Source organism: Pogoniulus pusillus, chromosome 16 (assembly GCF_015220805.1).
Source record: "Pogoniulus pusillus isolate bPogPus1 chromosome 16, bPogPus1.pri, whole genome shotgun sequence".
NCBI lineage: Eukaryota > Metazoa > Chordata > Aves > Piciformes > Lybiidae > Pogoniulus > Pogoniulus pusillus.
In genome coordinates, this window is record NC_087279.1 from 18,918,390 (window position 1) to 18,939,161 (window position 20,772).

General features: G+C 45.5%; 1 protein-coding gene across 8 annotated transcripts in view; it reads left to right on the forward strand.

The window, feature by feature from the left end:
- Nucleotides 1-20,772, forward strand: part of SLC6A6 (solute carrier family 6 member 6) — a 277,866-nt gene that overhangs the window by 200,856 nt on the left and 56,238 nt on the right. For 2 of the 8 annotated variants that reach the window (XM_064156876.1, XM_064156877.1), the window contains 2 exons: nucleotides 9,902-9,937; nucleotides 12,502-12,567. The exons of 1 other annotated variant lie outside the window; for it this stretch is intronic. In XM_064156876.1, coding sequence (XP_064012946.1) covers nucleotides 12,513-12,567 — 55 coding nt within the window. In that variant the 5' untranslated portion in view covers nucleotides 9,902-9,937; nucleotides 12,502-12,512. Of the gene's footprint in view, nucleotides 1-5,224; nucleotides 5,422-9,901; nucleotides 9,938-12,501; nucleotides 12,568-20,772 lie in introns of those variants that run through there. 5 more of the 8 variants (XM_064156879.1, XM_064156881.1, XM_064156878.1 and 2 more) reach the window with 4 other exon arrangements.

A 20,772-nucleotide genomic window follows, 5' to 3' on the forward strand; every position in this document is an offset into this window, starting at 1 on the left:
TCTGATTGACTGGCTAGGGCTGGGGGATAGGTTGGACTGGCTGATCTTGGAGGTCTCTTCCAGCCTGATTGATTCTATGATTCTATGATTCCACCACTTCCCTGGGCAGCCTGGTCCAGTGCCTGGCCACCTGCTCAGGAAAGAACTTCCTGCTAGCATCCAACCTCTTACACAACTTGAGGCCATTTCCTCTTGTCCTATCATTAGTAATTCGGGAGAAGAGACCAGCTCCAGCCTCACTACAACCTCCATTTAGGTAGTTGTAGAGGGCAACAAGATCCCCTTTCAGCCTCCTCTTCTGCAGACTAAACACCCCCAGCTCCCTCAGCTGCTCCTCATAGGTCAGGTTTGCCAGACCTCTCCCCAGCCTCTTCACCCTTCTCTGCACCTGCTCCAGCACCTCAATGTCCCTCCTATAATGTGGTGACCAAAACTGGACACAGCACTCGAGCTGTGGTCTCACAAGTGTGCATTTATGGATACTTCTTTAACTGTACCTCCCAACGCCAACAGTGAAGAAGAAAAAAACAAACCAAAACATTGTTTCAGGAGTGCCTTAAAAAATGCAAAACATGCAGTGCATGCAGCATCCAGCAGGAGACAGAGTACCTGTTATTGGGGTTTAGCTCATTTTGATGGAACTGGGTTTGGAGACATTCTTTAATAATACCTATATTTTTCATTCTGTACTGCATTCCTTTCAAGGGCTTTAAACTGCCTGGGAGCTCTTCAAAATCCCAGTGGATCCCCTAGGATATATGCCAGTTTTCTATTTCTAGGTATCTGACTTTCAATTAGCTTGAGGCACTTCACTTTTTTTTTCCAAAAGCCAGTGGGACCACTTTGGTTCCAGGCTGTGTAGTTCCTCTGAGCTTGCCTTTCACTTCAGGAACCAGCCCATGTACAGAAGCAGGCATCTCTATAACTTGACTGATGTTCTCAAATGACACAGTCCAGACTTTGAGATTTGCTAAATGCCTCAAGTTAGTAACTGTTTAGACTGATATAAGGAAAGGACCAGTGCAGACAATCCCATAATGTCCAGGCAGTCTCAAATATAATCAAAATAGGCCACCTGTAGCTTTAAAATCAGATCAGTTAGTGTCAGTGGAGCTACTTTTCAAGAAGGTCATAGAATCATAGAATGGTTTAGGTTGGAAGAGACCCCAAGGATCATCCAGTTCCAATCTCCCACCTTAGACATGGACACCTCCCTCTAGAAGAGGCTGCTTAAAGTTTCATCCAGCCTGGCCTCGAACACCTCCAGGGAGAGAGCAGCCACAACCTCCCTCGGCAACCTGTGCCAGTGTCTCACCACCCTCACTGGAAAGAATTTCCTCTTAGCATTCAGTTTAAATCCCCTCTGCCAGTTTAAACCCATTACTCCTCATCTTGTCATTACAAGACCTTGTCAGTAGTCCCTCCCCAGCCTTCCTGCAGGCCCCTTCCAGATACTGGAAGGCCACTCCAAGGTCTCCTTGAAGCCTTCTCCTCTCCAGGCTGCAGAGCCCCATGCAACTTGTAAACTGGGTGCAGGACTTCATCACCATCAGTTTCACGTGGTGGAGAGTGTACTAAAAACACAGGTCATGTTTTGATTTCTCTTTGATACCTTATTTATATGTGATTTAAATGGATAAACTAAGAAAAATTAACTGTCCAAGCCATAATTTCATTCAAAATAAACACAGACTAAAAGTGCAGAAACTTAGTGGATTTCATGGATTAGTGAGATATCCTGGTATGTAATAGCAACCGCAACAATTTTATTCCCTGATTTAGTGATGACTAAAATCTGCAATCCAGACTCACTGCATGATGTGCAAATCCCTTACAAAATCTGCCTCTCTTTTGTAAGCTCAAGAGCCTTTTCAGAAAAGAACCCTGAAGGTTGCCCCCATATAGCTTTGTATGGGGAATTTCTGTTTGGAGAAGCATTAATGCAACAGACTTATTCAGGCTATCTTTTTTTGCCATTCTTCTTCACATCTTTCTTTACAGACAGTGATGTCCACTTGTCTCTTGTTCTGCTGGACTTTGTGCCAGCTTGCCTTTTTTATTTTAATGTTTACATGTAAACCAAAGAAATCTTCCCAATCCCTGCAAAACCTCTTCCGTCCTCTTCCTACACCTTAGTCCTTGGTCCAGAAAACATTATACTCCCTTTAGCAGTCACACCTTGAAAAGAAATATTAACTCCATTTTGATTTTAAAATGAATAAGAATTTGCTGATGAGCATATTTTAGGACCTGGTGTGATAGCTCTCCCTCCACCTCACCTGATAGGAATCTGATCCTAACTGTGCTATACGCTTGTGTTAATATGCATCCATCTGTGAAATTAGGCACTTGCATCCCTGCCCCTCGAGACCTCTTTTACAGGGTGCAAATGCAGCGACTCTCTTCTGGCTTCCATGCCTTCTCAGTAGATTTCCATGCGTTGTAGCCAAGCTGGGGATTTGGCCCAGTGTCTTTTTTAAACCCTGTGACCCAGACATGGAGATTAAAAAAGAATTATATTATTGGATTAAACAGATACAAGAGACGTGCACTGTATTGGCCCCCAACACCTTTAAAACTCCAGAGAGCAGCTCAGCATGTTCATAGAAAAAGCAGTCTCTAAGAAAGAGGGGAAATGCAAAGGAAGGTGCTTGCTAGCCTGTGCTTTGTGCTGAGGTGCAAAAACCTGCTGCAGAGCAGCCACACCAACATGATGTTCTGCTTTCCATGGTATCATAACACTGGATACACTCTTGAATCGGTAGTGCAAGTCATTTGAACAGCACCTGCCTGCAGCAGGAGTGATTTTGGCCTCAGTTAAGTTTGAGTTAATGCCTTCGTGGTGAGGTTTTGAGGGGTCAGGCTTTGATGACATTATGAATGACACACCAAAATTGACAGAACTGCAGGAGTAAAATTACTGATAGATTAAAGGAGAAAGTATAGTAATTGCAGGCAACATTTATGTGCTTAATATTGTGCACATGCTTATGCCTTGCAATTTGGGCTCTAACTTGTGATTTTGTTATATAAGAGAGCCAGAGGCATTAGTGCTGCTGTATGCTGTGCAGCTGAAGGCAGAGTTCCCCCAGATATCCATCAGGCATATTCTCAGAAGTTGTGCTGTCTCACAATCGAACAGCAGATAGCCATGACACAAAAGGACTAATTAGTAGTAGTAGTAGTCCACTTAGTTCCAGGTACTGTTTACATGCCTCTGATTTCAAAACAGTTTTGGCTGTCAGGCTTTTCTCCCCCAGACGTTCAAAACAAAACAACAACAACAAAAAAAACCCGAACAGCAAAACCAGACAGCAACCATGTGCTTTGTGTGACTGTTGTTGTTTGGTTTGGTTTGGTTTTTTTAGTGGCCCCAAAGCAACAAACAAAGCAGAGACAGAAAATACAGGCTTTGATTCCTCTAGAGAACTTGAGGAAAATATTCCACCGCTGTCAGTGGTACAGCTGTGCTGGCAGGATCCTGAGGACAGATGAGGGAGGCTCCAGCCACTGCTTACACTTCACCAGTGGGACTGCTGGTTCCTGATCAGCATCGAGACATCCTCGCCACAACTGAACAGTGGCTGCGCTGGTGTGGAAGGCTTTGCTTCACTCCCTAGTGCAGCCAGAGCTGCCTGTTTGTGGTCCCCATGGAATCTCACAGAATGCTTTAGCGGAGGATGCCTACGAATTCCAAAGTAGCAGTACGATAGAAACCTGAATCAGAAGACGTAGGTGGCAGCATGTTATTAGCTTAATCCAAGCTGTTTAGAGGAGATACGTTATCAATTAGCTGCATATATCCTCTACCTGTATCTATGTTCCGCTTACGAGACTTACTCGCTTTGCAGATCAGCTCGGCTCCTGGAAAATCGGAGTGCACTGGAGTCAGGGAAAATCGCGTGCGTGACTGTGGCACGCTGGATTTAGCATGCTGTGCTGCCAGCAAGGATTGTGCGGAGCGGGTGCAGCTCGCTGTGTGTTTGCATGAAGCAGCGGAGGAAATGAGCCTTTTCTAGAGACCTCCCTGGAGGCTACTGTGGTGGAATTTGATCCCCCGGCAGCCTATGCATAGGCTATGGCTCCAAAGGTGTGTCTCCCAGCGACTGCTGTCCCGGGTTGTGGTGTAGGAAGGTAGGGTCTTGTGCCTGGGAAAGCCTGGGAGAGCACATCCATGGGGACCGTTTGCTTTTCTCTGGTCCATCTCCGCTGTTCCCAGTACCAGGTTAGCACTGTGGTATTTCTGCGAAGCACAGACGGCCGAAAACCTGCTTTCCCCCACTATTCTGTCCCCTCAGTGCAAACAGTATTTTGGAGTACGGAGGCTCAGATTAAGCCTTCAGCGGGAGTTGTATAGAAATGCCCGACCAGTGTGTGTGCTGCTGCTCCCTTCCATTGAGAGAACTAGGGATGATGCGGGTAAGAGAGCAAAGCCGTATTCGAGGCACATTCCCGTTCGCCTACGGGAGAAAATCACCGACTTTCGGTGCAATGAAACCCAACGGAGGACAAAACGTTGCCCACCGCCGTTTTCCTGCCATTCGTCCCAGCCGTACTTGGTTCTCCAGCTCTGAGCGAGACTGATCGGTGCCAGGGAGATGCTTTTTTGGGAGGAGACAGAGAAAGCAGAGAAATCCCGGTCTCCCAGGCACCTGCCAGGCCACGCTCCCGTGTATTTGATTCTCCGGCAGGAGACGGGTAAATGCCCCAAATGCTTGCCGAGCGACGGCGGGTCCAGAGTCCGAACTCCCGCCACCCCCTCGGGGGGAAAACGTGGCCGAGGGGAAGCAAAACCAGAGTCCGGGCACAGGCATGGGCAGAGCCGGTGGCAGCGCCGGGGGATGCTTTGTCTGCGAGAAGAGCGCTCTTTGTGTGGAGACAAAAAAATAATCATTTGGAGAAAGAAATGTAGAGAAATCAAAAATTAAGAGGAGAGCCGCAGCGGGCAGCCCTCCGCTGCTCTCGTCGCCCCCGTAGCCGCGGGACGACGGCCGGCTCTCGCCGGGCCGGCTCGGGGGACGGCCGCGGGGAAGGGCAGGCGGCCCGGGGCTGCCCCCCCGCCCCGGGCGGCAGCGGCCGCTGCCTTGCATCCGCCCGCCCCTCCCGCGCCCCGAGGCCGCCTGCCAGCCCGGGCTTCGCCGCCGTGTCTGCGGCATGGCCCCTCCTCCCCCACACCCCTTCCTTTAGGCTCCCCCCTCCCCAGCAAAGAAGAGGCCGTGCCGGTGTTTTTCCACTCAGCAGGATGGGTGATGCTCAAAGCTCCCTCATTAGACAACAGACACGAGAGGTCAGGAAGAAAGCGCTTATAAATTACCGTTTCCTCCCGCTCGGCGCTGCTAGTCGCGCCGCATCGCTCCGCCGGACGCGCCGCACGGCCGCAGGGGCGCAGCGGCGCGCAAGCACCGCGGCCAGCGGACGCAGGTACCGGCGCCTCCCGGGAGGGCGGGCGGGCAGCAGGGCTGCGGCTGTTGCTGCAGCGGCAGCGGCGGCCGCAGCGACGGCGGGGCTGGTGCGGAGCGGCGTGGATCGCCCCCGATGCCGTGGCGAACAAAGAGCGGCTGCTCCGCGCCCAGCGTACCCGAACCGAGCCGGGCCGGGCGACATCGGCGTCCTCCCTTTGTCCGCGCTGCCTCGGGGTGCTCCCGGGCGCGCTTTCCCTTCCCCCTCTTCGTTTATTTATGTATTCCTTCTTTATTCAATCCTCTCTTCTCCTCGGCTGTCTCTTACCCTTCGTGGGGTTTTTATTTTCCCTCAGGGTTTCATCCTCCCCTCCTCACCCCACCCCCCACCCTCCCCACCTTGCGTGAACTTTTTTTCGCGATAATAGTTTGCAGCAATTGCCCACTTGCTGGCGGTCCTCCAGATCATCTACGGAGCACGCTTCTCTCTATTTTTGCCCTTTTTTTCTTCCCTTCCCACCCCTCCCCTCTGTGTTTTTTGTGGCTGCCGTGGGCTAACCTCAAGTGAAGAGGCTTGGTACAGGCAATACTGTGTCCGATGCTAATGGGCCTACCTGGTGGGTAACACTGCTGCTGCTGCTTCTGCCTTTTTCATCCCCCGGGTTTCCTTTTATTTCCTTGTGTCTCAGCACGCTGAAATCAAAGCAGCGACCGAGGCTTGGAAATAAAACGCAAGGACGGCACAGCTTACCCAGCTCAGCTCGGTGCGAGGGGGTGATAATTGTGGGTTTGTTCTGGGGTAACTGGGATCCGAAATTCACCCTCTGGCTTTAAGATAATGAATGTCCATCTCTGCCCGGTGCTGTACTGGGCGGCACGTGGGAGGACTTGCAAGGTTTCCATATAAGAACATGCGAGGATTTATGTCACACAGGCGAAGAAGTGTGCAGGCTGTGTGTTATTTATGAAGCAGAAAGCAAGCTGTGGGTTTTTTTTTCCCTTGGGCAGCTCTGAGAGTGGCAAAACTTTGTATTTAGGGATGGTGAAGGCTGGTTTCTGTTGTTTAGAAGGAGCTACATTTAGAGGAAAGCACTGGTTGGGGGGAGGAGGGAAGAAAAGAAATGTATCGGGAGAGGATCCAGATAAACACGAAGAAATACAACCCTGCACGTATTTCAGTACAGTTTGTGCCAAGGTGTAAAGATGGAGTTTTTTTGTTAGTTCCTATTTTTTTAACCGTATTGGGAAAGGCATTAAGAAAATGTGCCGAGGGGAGCTGGTTACGTTGATAGTGCTATTTTGGTAACTGCAGGGTTGGTTTTGGTTGGGTTGTTTTTTATTGCTTGCATGTCACAATGTTTTTGAGTTTTGGGGCTAGCAAAAAAGAAAGTGAGGCAGGCCTGATCGGGGGATGTGTCATCAGCTCTGTAAATCGGAGCTCAGGTGACAGCTGCTACCGGTTTAGATTTTATGGCTCTAGCTCTGGGAGTAAATCAGCTCGTTAAAACCTACTCCTGTGGAATTCGGAGAGGGGAGGCTTTGGTGAAAACCTCGGCGGTTGTTTACAGCTCAGTGTTTACCTCTGGATCTGCTTTTGGGCAGACTTGCTGCTTTCTGACATTGCTTACCTTCGAATGAGTGTTATGGAAAGATTCCCCTGGGGTTTTTGGAAGCGAAATGTGTAAGCAGTTGAGGCAGCCAGCAGCGTGACGGGGTCCCTCGCCCTCAGTGTGTGCAGGCTGAAGCACAAGCAGAGTGGGAGGATGTCTTTGTTACCCTGGTTAAACTGACACTGGAAACTTTATTTTTGACGCTTGCAGAGATAGCATCTGCATGCTTCCTCTTCAACTGCCTCTTCTCTGCTTTGCTTTTTTTCATCCCTACCCCCTTCCCTTATTTGCCTGCCTCTCACCTTCTCTGTCCCTTCGCCTTCACACCTCTCTCCCGGTTTAGGCGGCTTTGAGGCTCTACCCACTGGAGGGCGACAGACGCCGGTCCCTCGCCCTGGGAACCCCGGGCTGCCCTGCGTGCGGGGTGGGACTGGATGCTTCTTCATGTCATTCGTTAACCTGATGCTTTTGCCACGCATACTAGGAGTATTTGCTGTCCTGTTTTGCAAAAAGCCAGAGATTGCAGGTGGCACTGTGAAATTTGAAGGCATTGAGAAGGTGGTCCACATGCTTAGGGGTGCGAGATCAAAATCCTGGGGGTTCTTGTTTGTTTGTTTAGGGATCTAGGTCTAGAATCCAATAGAAATTTGGAATGCTTCAAATGCTACTACTTTTTGGTTTATTTTACTTTGCTGTAAGCAAGAGCAAAATCTGAGATGTGACCTTTTATTGGTGGTCACTAACTTGTAGTTTTGGGTGGATCATCTGGGAGTTTCTTAAATGCCAGAGGTGCAATGCTGTGAATTTTGGCAGGAGGCTTCCATCTGTATGAAGTACAGTATGAAAGTGCAACTTTGCCCTGATAAAATTGGAAGACACTTTATACTGGCTTACTCTTGTGGCATGGTGCTTGGGAATCCTCCCATGTCCAAGCACAGTTCTGTTTGTAAAGCCTCAGCAAGGATCCCTTTTTTTTTTTACAGCTAATCACTGCAAGTATTTCAGTGAATTTTCCTTAAATCGATATTCTGCCTGGCCAAGACTAGGCTCTTAGTGGCTTCTAGCCAAGTCTTGTGGGCTGGGTTTCCCAAAGAGGCTCTCAGACACAAACCTTTCAGCAGGCTACTGTGTTTCCCAGGCAAGGGATGCTCCCAGGATATTCATCAATGCACCTCAAGACTCAGCAGCAATCCCTTATTACTTTATTTTTGCCCCTTCTAGGTTTTCCAGTGCCTTGTAGTTTTGCCCCAGTGTCCTGAGAACAACATTGCCAGTTCCATCAATAAGGGTAGTCTCTACAGTGGTGCCCTTACCCAAGCTTTTAATCGTGCTGGCAAATGGCTCTGAAAAGATTATGCTGATTTGTTTCTTTTATACTTTACCATATTACAACACATAAAAGTGGATGGGAAAGACAGGGTAGTAAAAGCTTTTTGCAAGTAATGCTTATTTGATTGGTCATACTAATAAATTGTAGATCATTTAAGAAGCACAGCTTTGCATAGATTACCCAGTAGGATGAGTGCCTTCAACTTCTTCTCATCACTAATTTATGTGACAAGAATGGATCAAGATTATGTTTTTTAAAGTAACCCTGAGTTCAGTCCTCTTAAGTGTTTCATACACAGAACTCAGTTTTATTCAAATGCCAGCCTTGGGAGGATGGCTGGTTGTGGGCTTGGGTCCTTGGCATTTGGAAGAAGAGTGTGAGGAAGAAAATGCAGTGATTTAGTATTTGTTGAATTACTTCCATGTGTGCATATTTAGTTGAATCTTCAGCTGTTGCAGTGCCATGGATTTAATTGATTTGTGCTAGCTGAATATCATCCTAAGACATGTAAACTGTAGGCAATACCCTTTAAATAGCTTACAGAGTAGCTAATATTGATTTAAGATAATGCAGTAGAAATTGAGTGAAACTGCCACACTTCATTGTTCTTTTTATTCCCCCCTCTCCCAAACCTGCCATCAGAAGGGCTACCATGCTGCCAGTCTGACTGAAACTGTGGCTGATGTCCTACAGCATTTTTCTGTATTTATTATCAGTCTCTTTTCCAGTGTGTCTGGATTTACACCAGCAAAAAAAATGCTCAGTTCCAACCCTACAACCTACTCCAAGAGCACCCACCAGACCCCTCAGCTAGGTTGGTGGAAGGGGAATGTGATTCAAGCCCATGTCTTGCCAATGGGCTCTAGATGGGAGGCAGCCAAGCAGGAGGCAAGCAGCCACAGAAGTGTGGCTGTTAGAACCATGGACTACTGGGAAGGCTTTTGCATTTTAGCAGTTACTGGGCTTCCTGTTGTGGTTCTCTGTCACCCAGAGTGCTCACAGCCCTCACTGCTGTGACTGCCCAACCTGTGTTTGAGTTTGAGTGCAGTTGGTGTTCAAGTGCTAGTGTGGGAAAGCAATTACACTGTGCCAAAACACACCAGGAGTGCCCTGCTTCAGGGTGTTGTAGGTAGGCTGCCCAGAGGTAGGAGAGCAACCCATAGAGTGAGACACAGGGTTATCAGTAAACTGGAATGCAGTTAAAAGTTCTTCCTTCTTTTTTTTTTTTTTTTTGCTTCAGATCACATGGTGTTTGCATTTTATTTCACTGCTGCAGTGCAATTTCCTTGCTCCTGAGACAGATATAATCAAATCTTCTATGGGGTTTTTACATAGGACAAAACAAGTGAAAGATAATCTCCTCTTTTGGCATTGCTTACTACGTTCAATGTCTTGATATTCTTCAAATGCAAGTTCATATTGATGAAGTTCAGGAAACAGTATGCATGTTAACATTGAAATGTGTCTGACTTACCTTGCTAGAACCATTTTTTTCCTTTAAAATATTTTTTTTTGCCTTTTCTTTTTCCTCTCTTCCCCCTCCCCCCCCCCCCCCCAAACAGGAAGAGAAAATCCATTCAAGACAGACTCTTGTTCATGTAAGTGTTATTTATGCTTGTTTATGAAATCATGAAGGGGTTACAAAGCTCATTAAAACATTCAAATACTGAACATTTAGCATCTGTTTATAGAAACCAGAGCATGTAAAAATAGGCTGCAGTCAGAGAGCAATAATGCTCAGCAACTGTTACCTTAAATCTGTCTGTGTAGTTCTTCTGTGCCCATCACTGCAGAGTTTAGAAACGGTCACAAAGCACTTTGCAGGCATTCAAACAGCATGCCCATAAAGTTGATGTGTAAATCCTGGAGGGGGTGATGTTAAAGTGCTTTGCCCAAAGCAAAGGAGGCCTGTAAGTAAGAGCTTGTTTTATAGCACCCCAGAGTCCTTGATTCCCAAACCCTACGACAAAAGTCAGCTTCTCTGCCTTGGATCCTACAGAATCCAAGTTCTGCCGATAGAGCCGTTTGTTTGCGTGCACCTGTACTAGTGTGTGCATGTGTGTGTGTGGGTAAGAGTGTGTGTGTGTGTCTGTGTATATGTACTTGGCCTCAAACAGCCTGTAGGCATTTTAGGCTTATTCTACAACCTCTGGGGATAGCCATTAAAATAAGAGCAGATGCCACCAGCCATTGGCGAATACTGTTGCAAACGTTTTGTGGAAGCATTTGGCTCCAGACTGACTGCTCGCTCTGGGTGAGCCTGGTACAGTATTCCTCACGGGATGAAGAAAGCTTCATGTCAGCAAACGCAACAGTTGGTTTGTTTGGGGTTTTTTTTCCCCCCACACCATCTAGTGACCTGGTTTGCTTGCAGATCTCAGATTTGAAACCTCTTTTTTTTTATGAGTAGCACAGAAAATTCTGCTCTGGTATGTCTTCCTAGTAGATAAACCTGACCAAATGTTTTCAGAGGCTGCATAGATGAAGACTCTCATTGCCTTAATTAGCTTAGCAAGGAGAAGGACTGCATTGTTCCCAATGCAGGGCCCGCTTTGCATAACTTCCGCGCATGTCCCGCGTCCAGTGGCATGGCAAAGCCCACGAGCGCTCACCTCGGGCTGATCTCTCATCAGTCAACATTTTACTTGTTGGTTTTATTTCTTGAAAAAAAAAAAAAATAACCTGTATCTTGGAATTGCAGCACTCCATTATGCTTGCGTAGCAACTGCTGGTTAATCTGTAGCGAAATGCCGTGTGGTAACAAATGTTTTTCTTCTGCTATTGTTGAGCTGGAATGTTAGTTCAGCTTCTAGATAAAAGTAGCTTGCGCAAGGCACCCTGGTAGACCATGGGTTCTGTGGCTTGTCTGGTAGTTCTGTAGGCAATCGTGTTCTGCTCTTCCTCTCCCTTGTGCTTCCCCTTAATCTTCTACCTGAGTTGAGAGGTGCGCTTAGGTAAGGGACCTGGAAGCCCTTTGCATCCCTCAAAGCATCGGTGTGGGGTTTATATTAAGCCTGTTGCTAGTCAAGCATCTGCTGAAAACGCTCTTTGTTCTGGTTGTGTTTCTAGCAGAAACGATGTAAGATGCTTTATTTAGTAGCTTTAAACCACAAGTGTTCTTTGGCTGGTTGTATGGATATCATAAGAGAAATTGAAAAAGAGGAAAAAGAGGGGGGGAAAAAAGCCAGTAGAAAATGAAAGATAACCCCACAAAGACTTAAAGAATTGTCCTTACCTGCAGCCACAATCCTACCTTAAACTAACTTAAGAGTTTGTGTCTTTGAGAAAGTACATCCTCATTTTCAGAAGGTAAGAGAGAAGGAAGAGTTCTGGAAGGCCATTTTCAACATTTGTAGCTCATTATCATTTCATTCTGGTGTAGGAAATTCAAACCTCTTGAAAAGGCTGTGAAACACATGCTTCCCAGGGATTTTAAACGGGAAACTGTGCAACAAATCCACCTTTAAGGGAAGAAGCTCCCAAACGGAGAAGAATGCAAACAGACAAACCTTACAGCTGTGACTGTATGGTGTCTGAGAACTGCAGGATAACAACGCAGCACAGCACAGATCTTGAGAGTTTTGGCTGGAGATTTCAGTGTGGCACATAAATAATTGGGAGCTTCCTGAGTCCAGCACAAATACTCCAAAATGAATGAGTAATGAAGTTTGTGGTCCAGAGGCCATTTGCGGTGCAGCCTTCCATCACCTGCTGTGGCTTTTCAACAGCTAACGGCAAGCTTTGAGCATCAGAACCTCTCTCTTCTGGTTCTGTGCATGAAATATTACGACTTTGACTCAATAACTCTGTTTGTGCCTGTCTGTGCATTGGCTCCCCTTGGCTTCTACAACTCTGTGAGTTTCCAGTAGAGTTAAACTCCAGGGGTGGAATTAGCAAGGCTATAGTAACATAACAGGATCACGAAGCGTCTAGGACAGGGACCTCTCTTAGGCCCTCTGACTCCTGTGATGGTGAGTGCTTGGTAGGAATTAAACCCTCAAGACTGTGGCTTGGACCAGTCACAGTGACAGGAGGTGACCGCTTTGAGAAAAGACTCTTTGTGACAGTAACCAGCCGTAGGTAACTGTAACAATAAGGAAGGGACCATCTGATTGCAGTCACTTTGTGACAAATACTACCACCATTCATTACTTTCCATCAGTGCCTCATCCTATGGAGGAATCACCACTGCCCATCTACATTGAGGAGGGGACAGAAGTCCCGATTGGTGAGTGCAGTTGGGACGGGATATGTTTAAGGGGGGGGTGTAACGGTGCTTGGGTTTTCTATTCCTCACGTTTGTGTGTACCCATTTCTCATTGAAAATCCTAAGGCCTGTTGCAAATGTTGGGGGATTTTCACTTTAGTTTCTTAATGCTAGTGGACTTGGGAGCTCCTGAGGATGGATAAGTGCTGCCAGTGATGATTTTCAGATAATTGTAAACCAAAGTGCGTAATTTATGCGGTGGCATCGAGAGCTTCCATGCAGAGCCTCTTAACACAAGGCTGGAGAAGACCATGAGTATCAGAAGAGGTAGTCTTTGACCCTGATGTTGAGATACTCTGAATAATCTGCCAGCTGGATCAAAACAGGTTTTGTTTTGCTGACGCTGTCCTGCCTGGTACCCATCAGGCTCATGTTGCACACATCACTGAACAGCCATAAGAGAGTTAGAGAGGTTTTCCATTTCCTGCACTGCACTCTGGAGTTCTGCACACCCCCATGTCAGAGCTCTGGTGTGGATGTGTGGTCACCACACAAATATATACATTTGGGGGGTGTTTTATTGGGTTTTTGTTTTGGGGGAGGAGTTTTTTTGTTTGTTTTTGTTTTGTTTTGTAGAGAATTCTTTCAGATAACCCACAGAGAGACTAAAAGATGAGTGAGTTGGACCGTGGTGATCTCTTTGGAGTGTAGAAAGCTCTAACTGCAGTGTTTCCCAGAGCCCCTTCCTTATTCACCCTGTTCTTGGTTGCATACAGTAAGTGTAATTTGGCTACCACCTTGGGAGTCTGCCCTGTTGAGCAGATATGTCTCTTGAAATAACTTCTTCTGATTATATACCCTGATTTTTTCCATTCCTAAGTTCAAGCAAGCACTTCTTCTCCTACTATCTTTTGAGCTAGATTAATTACCTTCCTCTACACCCAGTACCTTGAAGGTATTTATAGCTGGATCTCAGCCCAGGAGTCTTCTCATTTATAAACTGTATTCATTTAGCTCTCTGATTTTCTCCTTAGATCATTTTTATTATCCTTGTTTGTATTTCCTTTAACTTTTCTATCTGCTTTCTAATCTATGGAGACTTGAACAGCTCAAACTACATCCACCGTGGTTGTTTTGGCATGGAAATATGCTTTGGATTTCTGTATCATCCCTTCATGTGTACACATCCAGAAACAGCTTAGCTTGTGACCCTTCTCCATTGCTCAGTAACCTCACACTCTGTTACCTGCAATCACCTTTAGGTCTTTCTTGAATTCTCAGCTTTGCAGCTAGCTGCTCCTCAGGCAGTGGTACTTTTGTCTTGAGATGTAGGGCTTCATACTTCCAAACACTAAATCCCCATGCATGCCACTTACCTATTTTACCCAAGGATGATTTCAGATGATATGTCTATGTATTTATTTTAATGCCACGGGATATTATCATTTGTGTCAAAGTTGTTAGTATTTTCTCACATGTAGAGCAAAGAAGTACTTACAATTGTTGGATACCTATCACAGCTGTATTCTGCACATTACTCCAGACTCCTTTCCCATCTCCATAACACTTATTTGCATACCTTCCCTAACTTTTCCTTTCTCTAGTTATAAAAGTTCCTAATGTTAAACCTGACAGGTTTAGTCTTTGTTGTGTACCTTTTCTCATTATACACTTAGTATATTGTTACTGCATGGCATGATGTCATCTTTCCTAGAGCAGATTATCTTTTCCTGGCCTCTCCTGTCAGCTGAATGTCTGCTCAATGTCAGCCCCCTCTTGCAGAACCAGTAAGGCTAATTTCTGTCATTGTCCATGGTGTTTCATTTTGTCTTTCCCATTACACTAAGGAGACCTACAATACCAGGACGGTGGTACCCACATCAACAAAAATACTCTAAGACTGATGAAACACAAAAGTGAACAAACAAACAAAAAACCCAATCCTGTGAGTGAAAAGGTTTTGAGAGAGTGTTCATTTGATGCTTTCATGAAATAGGTTTGTTGGATCAGGCTCTGAAAAGCAGCAGAAGTTGTAAAATGGCAAAATTAGGTCGAGGAGAGCATTGTGTTTGGTTCTTTTAAGTAAGTAGCTGGACTGTCAATGCAGCAAGCTGTGCTTGATGGTGCATTGAGTGGAAAAAAGTAAATGATGCAGAGATGAGAGCAAACCGCAAGCCTTGATATTGTCAGTTTGTGTCTGTTTGGATGCCTAACATGGATCAGGACTTTTACAATAGTTGTATGCAATATAAATGGTCAACCTAGGAAGTCAGCTTTGAAGTTCTGACCTGGGTCTCTGTTTTGTTCCTATTCTAAAAGATAAGTCCAACCTGACTTTGAGCTGGAGAAGAATAATGCACAGTGCAGTTATTAAAACCATTTAACACAACCATCATTTACTTTTAAGATGTTGTTTAGAGAACTTAAGATTATTTCCTCATCTAAAGCCCATTTTGCATAGCATGCAGAGCACATACTGCTCTAACCCAGGCCTGGCTGGTGCTTGTAGGTCACTTTATAGCTTCTCTATTTATTGAAAAGAAAAACCAAACCGACAGAGGAATCAGTAGGGTCTTTTAGAGTCTAGATTTAACAAGGCTAATTATTGCAAGCAATTTTGAAAGGAATAGAAATCACACTTGTTTTTTCCCAGCTGCTTCATGAAAACAGCAGCTGCAAATAATACCTTCTAATGAAAAGCTAGCTAACACTGTCATGGGCTAACCAGCAAGAGAAGGAGTGTATAGGGTCTGGACAAAGGCATCATTTCCTTCTTTGGAGAGAGAGCTTTTTTGCACTTGAGGAGAGGGTGGTTGTTGCCCAAGTGATGGTTCTGTTTCCTTGGGTGAGATGAAGACTGACATTTCTGCACAGACAGATACAGCTTTTGAGCAGAAAAAAGTGCTGAGCTCTACTTAATCTTTTGTACTTTTGCACTTTCTCAAGAGCATTCCTAGAGGAAGGTAGGCAAGCAAGATGCTACAAAGATGTTAATAAATAAAAGATAGTGCTGAGGAGATGGAGAATATTTCCTGACCATTGTTGATGAATCTATAGAGTGGCAATAAAAGAGCACAGATCAGATTCTGGGAGTCTTGGTTCAGACAGTTTCAGCTGTCTTCCATACAATTAGTTCATGAGGTTTAAGGTGAGGAAATGGGCAGAACAGGTTGTTGTTCACTGTTACTGTTCACGTTTTGGTCAAGGCCATATTCCCAGATCATTATTTGGAACCTGTTGTGTTAAGTGCTGAAGAAAACACCTGAGGCCACACCTTCCAGATGCACACTTTATAAAGCAAAAGCCCAGAAACAAAATATTGCTCTTGGCAGTTATTTTACTTTGCCCATACAGAACACACCACCACTGGGGAAATAATTGCTTCCTGGGGGACCAGGGAGCAACAGAGCTGTAGGCTGAGATCTTTGTTTGTGTTTTTCAGTCCAGGTTACATCTTGAGACATTTAAATTGTTTAACACCTGTGAAATAAGATGCAAACACATATAAATTCAGGATCTAATTCTCATCTGATTTAATCCAGCTTGACTTTGCTGATTCCAGTAGTATTGCTACTGATTTATCATTCTGTAAACAGTATCAAGCTGAGACCCCCTTTCCCAGAAATAAGTCCTGCCAACCTTGAAACCCATGGCACCCTGCTGTAGCTTGGGCAAAATCCAGTGGTCCATTTCTGTCTTACTGATCTGATTGACTTTTGCAGATGAATAGCACTGGCTTCAGTAGACTTACATCAAACATATACAAGTGTTAGGTAGACCTTGCTTATACAGGATTTGTTCCCCCACTAAATACCTCGGTGTGATGGAAAGCCATATTCTTTTGGTGATAGTCACAAATCACAGTGTAGCCTGAACTCATTTGAGTAATCTTGATGACAGGAGAAGAGTTTTCTTGTGAAAATTCTTCTGACAGTTTCTTCTGTCTGTGCTCAATCCTTGCTTTTAAACATCTCTGAAGTCTTATTAACAGTACAAACTGGATTCCCAGCCCACTCCCGAGTCATTGAAAGACAGATGCTTTGCTGAGTTGTTTTTCTCCTTCTGTAAGAGAGTTAGAACAGGTTTTTTTGTAGCAGGGTAAGCATAAGAAGTGAACTTTTCCCAGGTAGGAAGGGAATTCAGCACTTTACAGAGAGCTGACTGCGTCTGTCCAGGAGACACATGAGAGAGGAAAACCATTTCTGTCATAGATGCTTCAGAGTTTGTCTCCCGTGGGGTGCTGGCACATGGAAAGCTTGATTTTTGCCAGGTGCTGGGTGCCTTCTGCAAGGTATTGAATGCCCTCCTATCCTTTGCAGCCAAAAAGGAATTGATTGCTCTTGGCATCAGCCAGATCTGGAACCAGAAGACCACAGGTAGTATTTGCCAATTACTTATGTGCTTTTGCATGCCAGAGGTTGTCAGAATTGATTTCTCTAGCATGCAAGAGATTCCAGGTGCTAATAACATTTGCCTGCCACTAAAGCCATTATTTAAAAAAGAACCAATAAAATAACACAATAACAAGCATGACATTTGCTGCAGTGCCAGGAAGAAATAAAACAGCCCCCAACTTAGCTGCAGTCCAAGTAACGATTAGCTCTTTAGAGCTACTGCGAAGGTGTGAGTCTTGTACCCTGAACGAGCACCATATGCCCATTTACTGTGGCACACTGAGTCACAGCACACGTTGTGGAAAGCAATCATTGCTTGGCATGCATTGCAACATTAAGCAGGGTTTGGGTTTGGCTTCCTTAAAGGAATATGGTTTTATTCTTGGGCTGCAGCAAGGGCAGTGTGGGCAGCAAGGCAAAGAAGGGGATTCTGCCCCTTAGCTCTGCTCTCCTCAGACGCCACCTGGAGTTCTGGGTGCCGTTCTGGAGCCCCCAACACAAGAAGGACATGGAACTGTTGGAGCCAGTCCAGAGGAGGGGCACAAAGATGCTCAGAGGACTGCAGCAGCTCTGCTATGAGGAGAGGCTACAAGAGTTGGGGCTCTTCAGCCTGGAGAAGAGAAGGCTTGGAGGAAACCTTATAGTGGTCTTCCAGTATCTGAAGGAGACCTACAGGAAGGCTGGGGAGGGACTATTGACAAGGTCTTGTAACAGCAGGACAAGAGGTAATGGGTTTAAACTGGCACAGGGGAGATTCAAACTAGATGTTAGGAGGAAGTTCTTTCCAGTGAGCGTGTTGAAACACTGGCACAGGTTGCCCAGGGAGGTTGTGGCTGCTCCCTCCCTGGAGGTGTTCAAGGCCAGGTTGGATGAGTCCTTGAGTGACCTGTTCTAGTGGGAGGTGTCCCTGCCTGTGGCAGGGGGTTGGAACTGGATGATCCTTAAGGTCCCTTTCAACCTAAACCATTCTATGATTCTATGATGATTCTATAATGTGGGTATTGTCTGGTAGTCTACCACCAGGGACTGTTGCTTACTTTGCAATTAACCTGGAGCTTACTTCTTTGCACTTACCCACTGTGCATACCCTCTGTATCTTTTCCTTTCCAATTGCTTGCATTGTGTGTGTATATCAGAATATTAAGATTGAGCCTTCAGTTTGGTATTGCCTTTCCATTTTCTGTTCATCCCTTTTCCTCCTCACCTTCACACTATGTCCAACAGGGAAATTCAGATTCTGTCTAAGGCAAAATTGTTCACCTTGTGAGGAGTGAAGGAGTGGGACAAGTTGCTCAGATACTGTAGAGTCACCACTCTTGGAGGTTTGCAGATTCCAACCAGATAATGCCATCAGCAACTCAGTCTGATTTTGATGTTGGCTGTTCTCTGAGCAAGAGATTTGGCTGTGTGACCTCCAGAAGTTCCTTCTGTCCCACCTCGAATAATGATTCTGTTTTAATACCCAGTTCCCATTCTGTTTCATCCACAGTGTTGTGTGTGTCATTAACTCCTTGCTCCCCCCTGGAGTCACTCTCATTCTTAGCAGCATAGAACAGGAGTGGTTTCCTGAAGGTCAGTGAAGTTACAGTAGTTTTACTCATGTAGGATTGAAATCAAGATGTAAGTGATAACTTTGCATGGAATTAGTAGCAGATGAAATTTGTGTGTCTCTGAAATTAATTGTAATTTCTACCAGAATTTCACTTGAGCTCTCTTCAGGTCATCATCAAGTGCTGAAGTTATCAGTTGAAGAGTTAGATGCATAATTATATCACTTATCATTCTATGATGAGTATTTAAAAAGTGAGGATCACCTTTTTTCCCCCCCTTTCCATTACAAGTCTCATTCTCTAGCAGCCTTGAAGAGAGATTTTGGGTGTTTAGAATTTAGCAAGTCACCAACTGCCCTTGCTCCACTGATACCTGCTGCTTTCCTCACGCAGCCGTAACCACGCGAGGGAGTTAATGCTGCACAGAGCATCTGCTCCCTAGCTAAATGTCTTCCCAGCCCTGCTACTGCCTGCCAAAGAGCTTCAGACATGCAGAGAAGTGTCTGCAAGCTCTATAGGGTGGCAAATTTTCATGGGTTGGTCTATATGCTAGCCAAAAAATGCCCATTGTCAGAATAACGTTGTTTTAATTCTACTGAAAGAAAGCAAACCCATGCTGAGATTCACCATATCGAGACCAGGGAGTTTTCAACAACATTCTGACCATTATTAGTAAGTAAGAAACTCCCAGTTGCTAGGTAAAGGAAATATGGAAATAGTATTATAGAGCTGCTCTTTTAATCTGCCAAGATAAAGTGATTTTCTTTTTGCTCCGTATCTCTCCTTTCTCAGCAAGAAGTATAGTTCTTATGGCAAACACTTTACTTCCTATCAAGCTTCATCAAAAGTAAAGTTTACAAATGGGGCTACTGTAGTGAGCTGAGGAAAAAGTAAATATCAGCAATCAAAAGCCTTTGTGGTCCCTTTTTATGAAGGCAGGATCTTCTAGAATCAAGATTTAACAGGATAGACTTGTGTTCATATGCTTTTTCTAGTGGTTGCTGCCCTCCCACTTCTGTAACTACATCAATTCCCTCTCCTCAGACAAGTCCTTCTAAAATGTAGAAAGTTGCATTTTCTTAGGATCATGGAATCAGTCAGGGTTAGAAGGGACCACAAGGATCATCTAGTTCCAACTGCCTTGCCATGGGCAGGGACACTCTTCCCTAGATCAGGCTGGCCACAGCCTCATCTAGCCTGGCCCCTCCAGGGATGGGGCCTTAACCACCTCCCTGGGCACCCATTTCAGACTCTCACCACTCTCATGCTGAACAACTTCCTCCTCACCTCCAGTCTGAACCTACCTATCTCCATAGAATCAACCAGGTTGGAAGAGACCTCCAAGATCATCCAGTCCAACCTAGCACCCAGCCCTAGCCAATCAACCAGACCATGGCACTAAGTGCCTCATCCAGGCTTTGCTTGAGCACCTCCAGGGACAGTGACTCCACCACCTCCCTGGGCAGCCCATAGAATCAACCAGGTTAGAAGAGACCTCCAAGATCATTCAGTCCAACCATTCCCCCTAGTCCTGTCACTCCCTGATATCCTAAAAAGTCCCTCCCCAGCTTTTTTGTAGCCCCCCTTCAGATACTGGAAGGCCACAATTAGATCACCTTGGAACCTCCTTTTCTCCAGACTGAACAACCCCAACTCTTTCAGTCTGTCCTCATAGGAGAAGTGCTCCAGCCCTCTGATCATCCTCGTGGCCCTTCTCTGGACATGCTTCAGCATGTCCACATCCTTCTTTCTGATATGAAGAAGATGATGTAGAGGCAATACAGTAGCAGAAGACGATGTTGTTTAGTATGGTTGAAGATTGCTTTTCCTGCAAGCCATAAGACTCCAACTGAAATGTAATGGTTAACATTTACATGAGGAATTAACAGCCATATATCTGACTTTGAGTAAGCTAGGTTTCTCCTCCTGTAAACCTCTCAAAAGTTCATGCCACATCCCCACAGAAGTTCACAAAAGTAAACCAAAGGAAGTTCTTTCTCTTCCTACCATGAGTTTACATAGGCAGTGTTTTTATGGCTATCTCAGCTGTTTGTCACGTACCCATCATTTATGGTGGAACTGCAAACAGTTTTCCACCTGTCTGTAATTAGCTTTTGCACATGGGGGGGGGGGAGGGGGGGAGGAATCATGAAAACCAGTTGTAGTCATGATGGAAACAGCTTTGGATGTTAAAGGTTAATGTGCCGTATTAGTTTCTAGTGTAAGTGTATTCGTCTAGGTGAAACAGCGCTAAGAAAGATCCTCAACTGGTCACTGGTCAA